General features: G+C 41.6%; 1 protein-coding gene across 6 annotated transcripts; it reads right to left on the bottom strand.

Moving 5' to 3' along the window:
- Window positions 1-20: 20 nt before the first annotated feature.
- Window positions 21-11,004, bottom strand: fer (fer (fps/fes related) tyrosine kinase). 6 transcript variants are annotated; one of them, XM_026297311.2, is made up of 20 exons: window positions 10,811-11,002; window positions 10,025-10,153; window positions 8,709-8,840; window positions 8,454-8,627; window positions 8,231-8,330; window positions 7,728-7,911; window positions 7,396-7,533; window positions 7,192-7,311; window positions 6,778-6,900; window positions 6,497-6,698; window positions 6,257-6,355; window positions 5,475-5,681; window positions 4,951-5,073; window positions 4,810-4,866; window positions 4,586-4,704; window positions 3,881-3,975; window positions 3,679-3,802; window positions 1,288-1,442; window positions 1,061-1,183; window positions 21-501 (listed from the first exon to the last, which is right to left on the bottom strand). In XM_026297311.2, exons 2-20 carry the CDS (start codon window positions 10,091-10,093, stop codon window positions 365-367), a joined length of 2,481 nt encoding a protein of 826 aa, XP_026153096.1. In that variant the 5' UTR covers window positions 10,094-10,153; window positions 10,811-11,002; the 3' UTR covers window positions 21-364. The 6 variants fall into 6 exon arrangements, 5 of the variants coding, with proteins under 5 accessions (XP_026153096.1, XP_026153097.1, XP_026153094.1 ...); XM_026297312.2 differs by having other exon boundaries at window positions 5,475-5,678; XM_026297309.1 differs by having other exon boundaries at window positions 4,586-4,866; window positions 10,025-10,167; window positions 10,811-11,003.
- Window positions 11,005-11,016: the final 12 nt, after the last annotated feature.

The following is an 11,016-nucleotide window of genomic DNA, read 5'->3' as shown; positions in this document are numbered from 1 at the left end:
TTTCTAACTACATTCATGCCAACCTCAGCATGTTTTCCATTTGACAGTAGTGTTTGGAGTGTTAACAGTGTGCTGAGGTTAAAAGAAAAACTTTTGGACAATAGAAAGCTTAGTTTCATGCATGTCAATTATTTCAGTTACTGGTTGTACTTTAGTGTTTTTAACAAACTAACCTTTTTCACATTATGTGTTTCTGACCGACTGCATCACTTTCACCTGCTGACCACGCCCACACCGCACAATAACCAAACAAAAATGCCTTCTTTGCTGAAGACATTGCTGCCAAGGATGTGACTGAACCACCTTTTACTGTCTTTGATGATGTCATCACCTTTTTTTGATGTTGGCCAGTTGTGTGATGATATCACTTTTTCTTAATGGCAGCAAGGTCTCGTTGTAGCTCAGAGAACTTGGGTCGGTCCTCGGGGTTGTACTGCCAACATCTCAGCATCACTTTATACACGTCTTCAGGGCAACGCTGAGGACATGCCATTCTGTAACCTAGCAACCAGGAAGAGAGAAAGGGAGGGGTTAATACTGAGGCTGTGCCCAAATGTTCACCCTAGTCCCTAACCCCTTAATCACTACTTTTTACAACATACTGCAGGAAATTTTGAGGGAACAATTTTTTAGTTACTAGCGGGCCCTGTATAGTGATTAGGGACGACACTGGGACACAGCCTACATTTCCACGGTTACTGGTCTTGGCAACGCCACCTGTTGTGTGGACGATTTATTTACAAGCGAGTGGTAACCTAGACTGCAGCAAACAGGGAAAAGTATCAGGAACACTGCAAATCTATAAATGCATCTGTTGTTTTATAACTCATACAAAATATAATAAGTGAAATGTGAAAATGGATCTTTTTTTCTTACCACCTAAACTCATTTTAAAAACTCACTTTATCTTCTTCCATTTACATCATTAATGTGGTTCTGTGATGTGAACAGGTTTTATAAAGCAGTTCAGTCTGTCTTAAAACCTGTTTTCATTTAATAATGTTTGTCTTAATGTCATTAACCTTTAATTAAAACAATGCAGTTTGAAATTTGTGTTTACCTTTTTCCACCTGTTCTCGGGCCTGCTGATTGGTCATCCCAGGATAAGGACAAACCCCTAGACTGAAAGTTTCCCACAGCAGGATCCCATAGCTCCAGACATCACTATCTGAGCTGTAGCGCCCTGCAGCAGCCAATCACAGAGCAGCAGAGAGGACAATGAGTCAAGGGCTAATTAGTATTCAGATCTACAGGCATGACTGTAGACAATTGACTGACAGGTGTTACCATAGTTCAGGGCCTCAGGTGCAGTCCATTTGATGGGAATTTGTTTGAGCCCGGATGAAGAATAAACTCCATCATCCTCCTGACGACTCATCCCAAAATCACTGATCTTTAACACACTGCCCTCCCCCACCAGACAGTTCCTTGCTGCCAGGTCCCTGATATAGGTAAGGACAGACAAACAGGTATAGACGAGTTAATTCTGAGGGTTTCTAAATAATCTTCCCAGACTGTTGGTTAACAGCTGTACACGGGGCTGGGAGTTTTAACTGTGACCTGTTCTCGTCTTTGTGTATTTTAATTTATTATATTGCAGGTTAAACTGAGGCTGATATATCGGGGATTCCAAAACAACCAGGCTGGGCAAAGTGCTGTACATTGTGCAATTAAATTTAAACAATAAAACCACAAAAAAATAGAAACAAAATCAAACACAACATAAATAAACGGTAATAAAAAAAAAAATTAAAAAAAAAAAATTTAAAAAAAAAAAGAAGAAAAAGAAAACCCAAAAGCAAACGACTCCCAGTCTGAAGTAAAAGTCAAGGAATAAAAGGGGATTTTGAAACGCTCCTTTTTTTCAGTTGACCAGAGGGACCAAGCAGGGGTGTAAGGAAATCTAAGATAGAAATGGGAGCAAGACCACTAAGAGCTTTAAAAACAAACAATAAAATCAACTAAAATGTACCAAAAACCAGTGAATGGAAGCTAGGATGGGTGTAATATGCTCACGCTATTGGGTACCGGTTAGGAGTTGGGTTGTGGCATTCTATACCAGCTGTAAGCAAGAAAGTGAGGCCTGGGTGACACCTGTACACAGGGTATTACAATAGTCAAGCTGTCATGATAAAAGAGATTTAAAGCTTTACAAGGATAAAAACATTTTGGACAAAAGTCGCAGTTGAGAGAAAAAAAAAAAAAAAGCCGTTACAACACTGCTAATCTTCTTGTTAAGTTTAAAATCAGGGTTTATTTCCCAACAAGGTTTGTCACCACAAGCTTGACATATGGCTTAAGTGTGCCCAGGTCTCAAAAAGACAGGAGGTGTTGCTAGGGCTAAAAACAATTACCTATGTTTCTCTCATTAAAACTTAAAAAGTTTAAGAGCCAACTAGGCTTTAATGTCATTAAAACAATCTAATAGCATTTTAAAAGAGCCCCCATCATTCCTTTTTCAAAATGCACATAGATTTGAGAGTCATCAGCATAAAAATGAAGAGATCCCATATTTTCTTAAAATCGAGCCAAGGTGAAACAAGTACAAAAAAAAAAAAAAAAGAATGGGTTCAAGAATCAAGCCCTGGGGGACACCACACTATTGAATATTGTCAGTGTTTTTTAGCAATTCTACTGTAAAGTACAACTTTGATTCAACTTAATACAGTGAACATATAATAACGGAGGTAAGGGAGCACTATCTGTAGGATGGCAATTAGCGACGCTCCCAAGTGACGGTCAGAACACAATACTGGTATGGTTCCGTCCAGTTTATTGATGCTGTTTCTGTTAGTGTCATAGCTGACACAGCCGAGTGTACACGTGTGCGAGTATGTGTGATTCTATTAAAGAAGAAAACAACCTAGATTACTGTGAGTAAATACAGCTCAACAAACTTTATATACACATTAGATACTATTGTGACGATACATGTACAGGAATTTCAACAATATTACCCCATATACCATTAATGCAACAGTGACATATCTGCCGTAAACAGCCACTGACCATAGTGACTCAGCTCAGACTATGCTCAATTACCAATAGATTCAGCTAAATGTAGATTTAGTCAACTAAAACCCCCTGTCACATTAAGCACACAGTAGTAAGGCTCAAACGTAATGTGCAGTCAATATTCAATAACAATGCCAACCCCTCATATAATGGTTAACTAGCGCACTGACGTAATAAAGTGGTTATGGTGGTCAGGTATACCACTATATCAATCGTTGTGGAAGATAACTATATACACAAAGAAAGGGAAACACAGACTTACAGGAGCTTAAAAACGCACTGATGGGTCTCCTAGTAATGCTAAACTCCACTTAACAGTCTGTAAGTGACCAATTTTTTGTCCACCTGTAGAGAATATGGAGTGCCAACCAAACTGGGAGTGGACAACAAATAAAATCAAACGCATTTATACAAACCACAACAGTAACAGTACACAGACAGGTGATGTGGCTGAATACATCCATTCTCACAGACTTATACAGAAGGGTTTTGAGCAAAAGTAATTTTCATTAAAAAAAATAAAAATTAAAAAAAAAAAAAAAAATTAAAAAAAACAGTTTTCTGTGGGGCAAAAGACCAGTTTCCAATAGTATTTGAACATTGGAAAGCTAGTTACATGTAGATGCAGGTCTGACAGTTTATACCAGGTATTAAATGAGTTACCTGTGGATGCAGTTTTTACTCTCCAGATACGCCATGCCAGCAGCAACGTCAACAGCAAAGCGAACGAGCTGCTTCGTCTTCAACTCGTCCTTCTTCTTCCTCAGAAACGACAAGAAGTCTCCACCTAATAGACAGCAAGGTGTCAAACAACTGCCAGAAACTGGCCAATAAGAATACAAAAAGTAAATGAAGATTCACCCACCAGGAACTAGCTCCATGACGATGTAGATTGGCTGTCGTTGCGTACAAACACCAATTAGCTTCACGACGTTTGGGTGGTCGTACTGCTTCAGTATCCTGCAGCCAATCACAGGCCAGCAGCATAAGGAACAATTATATTTTTATCATCTTCTCATAAAACTGTAACTGTTTCAACCAATCAGAAAGCCATCCCTAAATTCCTTTATTTGCCCTAGTTTCTTATCAGATTTAATTTGAAGTATAATTTATAACTTTATTAATGGAGCTGAAGTTGCCTGGAAAAACTAAATATGGTTAAGTCATCTGAGGATTTAAGTAATGAAATTAAAGTGTATAATAAAAGTGGAAAATTAAAGATTATAGCAATAATTAAACTTTACATTTTACCCATCTTGCATTTAAATTGTTTTTCTTTGGTTTATTTCTAATGACCTATGTAATGTTCTTCTTTGATCTATTTATTAATTAAAGCTCTCGAGGACTGGAGTTTGAGACCCCTGCTCTAAAGTAAGTAACATTAGTTCTGCTGCTTCAAACCAAGTTGGTCCATATTGTTTTGTCGTTGATTTGGTACTGAAGGGAGACCTGTCCTCAGACTGGTGGCTCTTTGGCTCTTCCTGTTTTTTTATATCATATATAGAACTCTTCACATTTTTGCCCCTTAACATTATGATTATTATTATTATTACTGTTGTTGAAAGCAGACCTGGCCTCAGACAGGAAGCGGATTTTCAGCTCTGGAGGTAAATCTTCTTTACATGTTTTGACGGCGACTGGCGTTTTGTCACGCTGTAGTATCCCTTTAAAAACCTCACCAAAGTTACCCTGGGAACCAGCCCAGAGCAGAGCATGATGAGACATGGAGGCAGAGAGAGAGACAGTGAGAACAACATTAAATGTGTTAAAGACAAAATGTGGAAAATAGGTCACCTTTCCTAGCAGCTCCCCCAGGACCACATCCTCATGGTTCAGAATCCACTTCTTATCCTGCACAGGCAAAAACAAACTCACTGACCCATTGCACATACATGTTCATGTACATGTGTGTTAACTGTAAAGATGAATGTTTGCCTTGATGACAGGGTTGAGCAGCACAACTCCAGACTTCTTGGTGATGACCTGTTTGGTGGTGAAATGATGTTCGATAAGCTGAGGGATGGTGGCGAAGCCTGTCCCTTCAAAACGGTACTGACTCTGCCAGAGAGAGGGTTAAACATGACAGCTTTGCAGTGCACCATTTTATTAGAGACTACACTCTCATTAGAAGCAGACTGTACATGGTGTCTGAAAGAGATCAGATTTAGCAGTTTACTGAAACACACCATAGTACAGCGGTTCTGAACCTGCTAAAGTAATGAGGTAAGAATGAAAAGCACAACAATATTGTTTTTTTTGTTTGACTGAATTTACAACCATCGTTAGCTGCACCACATTGAAGGCCAAGCACATCGTCAGCATCTTTCTTAAATGAAATAAATGTCTGACCTTTTCAATAAACTGAAAGCAGGACATGCACACATTTTACCTACCTGCATGTGTGTGTGTGTGTGTGTGTGTGTGGGGGGGGGGGGGGGGGGGGGGGTGTATATACGTACGTCGGCGTACTGGATGATGAAATGTCGTCTCTGTTCGTCAGAAAACACCGACAGAACATATTCGCCCGGTTTACCATGACTCTCCCTCACCAGGAAGTCTCCCTGTTGCCGTAGTAACTCCTGAGCCTCTGTGCGTGGGATGGCACCATGATACCACTCCTGCTCTGCCAGGGGGCGCTCTGATGTCGGGATGACATCAAAAAACTGCTGCAGGGAGAAACACAAGAACACGTTACCTGTAAAAGTGGTTCACACTGAATTGGTCTCTGACAGTCTGACAACTACACAAGAAACCAGGGAGTAAAGTCCATTAATTTATCTCAAGTTTTGTCTTACATGATCAATCCTCTTAAAAAGACATACTGTTGTGTTGATGGAAGCACATGAAAGTGTTCTGCCAACACAGCTATCTTCATCAAACAGGCAGCGTTTAGACACATTCTCATCATTTACTCAATATTAAGCAGATGAAGGTGAAACAGTTTAAAGATTTGACTAACCCCACAAAAACAGACATTGGAAAAGGTGGAACTGCAACACAGAAACAGCTCATGTTAAAGGCAACTAATCTTCACTTATACAGGTTCAGTCATTTGAGTGCAGCGGAGCTATAGTAACACCTTACTGTTCAGGGAAGACACTGCATATTTCTGTTTCATGAAACACTGATAACAGAGTTTACTTGCATATTTTGCCCACGATGCATGAAAATCTGATAAAGAACAGGTGAGACCAGCTGCTGAAAACAACCTGAGCAGAGATGAACAGGTGATGAATCTCACCGAGGTGGAAGAGCCCAGCATGGCTTTAGGAGATCGAATCATACCGGCCAGGGAGTGACGCAGAGTGTCGAACCGAGAGCTCTTCTCCTTCATCTTATCCTGAAAACAATTGTATTTGGAGAAACAAATAAATAAAAATAAAAAACCACACAATTAACTAATATTAAAAACCTAAAGATGCCTCTTTTTTTGAAAGGGTAGACCTCAGCTCAGATCCCAAATTAATCAATAAATATTTACAGTGGATCCAATGGAACGGGAGTCATCCTCGTACGGCAGTGCAGGAGAAGGTGGCGGTGGGGGAGGGCAGGCAGCGGCAGCAGCCATCTTAGCATCCAGCAGTGCCTTCTGGGAAGCAAGGCGGGCCTCGGAGCTGCGCAACGATTGCACAGCATGACGCAGCTCAAGGAGGGAGAGTTTCTGGCTAAGCAGGAGGACACAGCTGAGGAGGGTGAGAGACAGACGGTGAATTAGGAGAAAGAGACTCAGATTCACACTTTCCATCAATTCCTCAGACTCACTCGCTCTTCCTTTCGGCGCTCTGCTGGCTTGTCTGGATTTTAGTGTCGAGGTCGTCAGCCAACACCTCCTTCGTCCGTAGATTCTGCTGAGTCAGTGTGAGTTCCTCTGTTGCAGACGACAACCTAAAAATAGACAAGCAAGGAAAAAGGAAAAACAGGATTTTATCATCAGAAACAGGAGAAAAACAAAGAAAAACCCAAAGTTCAAACTAACATTTTAAAAACAAAAATTGAAACTGAATTTCAAAGAGACACTAAAGTTCAGGAAATGTGTTTCATATTAAAGGCTTTCAAAAGAATGTTTCTCTAATATTAAATGTTTGCGAAAAACAAAAAAAAAAAAAATGTTTGCGCAAAAAAAAAAAAAAAAAAAAACATGCAACTATTTATTTATTTCATTTAAGAGAAGCTCACATGGCCTGCAGGCTGTCGGCCGTCAGTGTGTTCCACAGGATCTCATTGGCCGGCAGGTTGTCCGTCTCCTCCAATAGGGATGTATCAAACTCCACGGTTGCCTCCGGAGTCTCTGGAGACCTGATGGAGAGAGATGGTGTTACCATGGTAACCAGGAGGAAGCAAAAGGGAAAGCATTATCACAAACCAGCCAGACTTTCTGACCTGTAGGCGTCGATGAAGTGCTGGTACTCGGCCAGCGGGTCGATCTGCTGAACAGCTGCTGAAATCTCCTGATGGACCTTAACAATCTCCTCTGTCAGCAGACTGCTGATCTCACAGTACTCCTCCAGAATACTTTTACTACAATAAAACAGAAAAAGACACAGATACTGTGACCTCATAATACTCCTTCAGAATACTTTTACTGCCATAAAATACATCATGCAGACAGCTGATCAGCCTGTGTACTAGTTAATGTACCTGCATACTAAACCAGTTAACGTGTTATTTTGCATATTACTGCATCAGTGAGCATGTCAGGTCATGTGACTCACAGTGCAAGCGTCATGTCCTCCTGCATCCTCTGCAGGGCGTCAAGCAGAGCGGGTGCAGCACAGCGTCTGTGCTCGTCCTGCTGTGTTCGAGCGCCGCACACCGCCAACACATACTGATTATGAAGGTTGTGGAGCTTCGCTGTTGCTTTGTCGTAACGCTCACGGGCACGCTCTGCCTCCCGACCTGATTGGGAGAGATGAGGAGGGATTCCAAACTTTAAATTTTCAATGATCAGTGGCATTAAACTACGGAAACTCAGTCTCAGAAGCTACCTAACAATTCAGGACCTGCCAAGAATTTTCCACAATTTACCAACTGCAATATATAAGTTTGAAGAAGGGCATAACATTGTTTAGAGCATCGCAAAAGCATTCAGTAATCAGAGCCAACATTCCACAATTTGTTAAAAATTCCAGTAACACATTACAATTTTTTCTGCATCAGGTGCAAGTTTCCACTTTCAGGATTTAAAACATCGTCAAACAAGCTAATGGGCAGAAACCTTTGACCAGAGCTTCTCTGTATTTCTCTTTGGCGCTGTTGGCATCACGGCTCAACTGGCGATACGTTGCCTTCAGCTTCTCCAAGTCACTCCTGGTTACCTAGCAACAACAAACAACAACAGGGTTTCTGGATGAGGGGGAAAAAAAAAAACCTTTAAAACCAGACTTTCAAAAACACTCCCCCACCAACACCACAGTATCTCCACTTGTTTCCCAGCAGACCTTGTGGTTGTGGCTCTCCAGCTGCTGATGAAGACTCTGGTAGCCCTTCTTCACCTGCTGCTTATCTCGGATTAGCGTGGCCAGGCGGTGTAGAGGGCCGGAGTTCAGATCTTCAGCGTGACTCCTCATGACTCGGCCCAGCGCCTCTGTCTGACGAATCACCTGAGACCATGACTGACAGAGAGACGGAGGCTGAGACCAGGTGCGAAACTGGGTCAGAGGTGTCACGACTGGAGGAACAGGTGAATCGCTCACCTTGCTAACCGTGCTGACGTAGTCAGCAGCTTCCTGTTTCTCCGTTTGCTGAGTCATGCTGAGCAGCAGCGCGGCGTATTCTTTATCGCTCTTCACCCGCAGAGTCATGAAACGCTTCACCGTCTCTAGCAGCTAGAGGGTGACACATTCATATCTGATTTATTTTGCTGTGGTGTCAGTGATTTACGTTGCTGAAAGCCCAAGGAACGAGGCTGGGACTTGTATATGAAACTGAATCCAGCAGATCACAACTGGGTGCGTGACTCATTTAACTTTACACTAATCTAAACACAACATTCAGTGAGACAACAGATGTTGGAGAGTTTCTGCTGGACCTTTCAGCAGTGAATCAGCTCAGAAGGTGGGAGATGAAATTCAGTATATAAATACTAGCCTTAAAAAGTTGTTTAAGGCTAAATGTCTAAATGTTTTCAGCTCCTTACTGGGCCATATAGGAAAACAAAAAATATATATAAATGTTGGTATAAATTGGTATAAGATTTACATTTTGATAGAGACACAATGTGAGAAGAACAATTAGGTAAAATGGCACTACTGACACTCTCTCTCTTAGGCAGGCTACGCACTAGGCAATTTTCAAATCTTCCATGATTTTAAAAAATGTGGGAGACCACAGACACTAGGACACCTTTAACCAATTTTTTTTAACATTTTGTCTGAGCCCAAACAAGACAATTTGATGAGAGCGGGAGACCCCACACACCAGGTGTTTGTAGCAACGATTTCATTTTGCGGATTCCAGACACCAGATTTCACAAACTCATATGATCAAACGTGACCCACACGTTTCTACTGCCCATCCTACTATGGTATGTCTCACACAACATTAAAAAAAAAAAACACTTGTGTTGTTGCCGTAATTCAACAAACCTGACTTCTTTTTCAATGCTCCAATTGTGTTTTTAATTTGTTTGTGAGACATAAGTACACAACAATTAGCTGATGACGTTTCCAGGGCTGCTCGCTCTCATTGGCTGTTGCAGACATTCCAGTGTCCCTGACCAGAAACCATAAATATCAAAGATGTTTGATAAATTGTGCCCAGAACTGGGTATAAAATCATCCAGTGTGTGGGCAGCCTAACTTGCACAAACCAGCGTCTAGCAAAGTAAACCAAGTTAGAGGTTTTTGAATATGTAACACCCAATAACAGAGTTAAAAGATTAGCAACGACAATAAACCAAAGAAACTGAATTTTAGAGTTCTGGATGTGTTTCCCCACCACAGAAAAACAGAAACTTACTTTTTGTTTGGAAAAAATATTTTGGTAGGAACAGGAGAGAGTTTCACTGTACCTTTAACTCCCAGTCCTGCAGCTTCAGTAATCCCTCGTGGGAATTCCTCAGATCCCGACCGAACCCCATCCTGGACCTCACGCACACACACTAACGGCGAGGGCGAGCGGGGAATGATTGCATGGTCGACTGTGGAGCAAAGACTTAGAACATTAAAACACCACTTATTAGTACAGACGTATTACTAATAAGTACACAGCCTACTTTAATTTTACAGCCTATTTACTTGTGATGTAGTTTTAAAAACAGACCTTCTCACAAACTGTCACAACATTTTCAAAGACTGATTTCAAAACATCATCTCTAAACTACGTGGATCCAATATCTCAACATCTAAAAAGTATGTAGTGGTGGGTAGAAATAATAAACAAACAACAATCAGGAAACTTCACAAATGTCCATAAAATTTAAAGCATCTTTAGACTCCCTCGTGGTGTCCTTCAAAACAACCTTCTAGAAACGTTCATGAAACTTTAAATTAGCTACATCAAACTAAACGCACAAAATAATTTTGTGTAAAACTGCGGCTATGCTAACGTTAGCCGCTCCCCCTCATTGAAACTAACGGACAAATGGAGCTAACGGGATAACGGCAGCTGTTAAACTGGATTCAAACCTGCATCAAACAAAACAACGACTGGACTCAGCGACATAAAGTCACTTTTCTTGTCTCTGAACATGTTTTCCGCCGATTTGCGGCGGTGGAGAAAGAAAAACCGGAGGAGGAGCTGGGAGGGGGTCGCTGTTTGTCGCTCCTCTTCGACCGTTTCGGTCGCACTAACGCACCGTGAAGCGGCTGTTTTTGGCGGCAGGCTCGCTGCCCGGTCACCGCAGTTCTCCGCCGTCCTCAACCGGGCTCATTTCCTTCTCTTAACCGTGTTTTTCTCCTCCGTTTCCCCGGCTTCTCCTCCTATCGTCCAGCTACGGAGCTAAGCGGCTAACTGGGAGACAGGGAGGAGCTTCCGGGGGAAACGGAAGAGGGGGAAAGTTCG

Source organism: Mastacembelus armatus, chromosome 12 (assembly GCF_900324485.2).
Source record: "Mastacembelus armatus chromosome 12, fMasArm1.2, whole genome shotgun sequence".
Lineage (NCBI taxonomy): Eukaryota > Metazoa > Chordata > Actinopteri > Synbranchiformes > Mastacembelidae > Mastacembelus > Mastacembelus armatus.
Note: the sequence above shows the minus strand (reverse complement) of the source record. Positions and strands in the feature narration are given on the sequence as shown.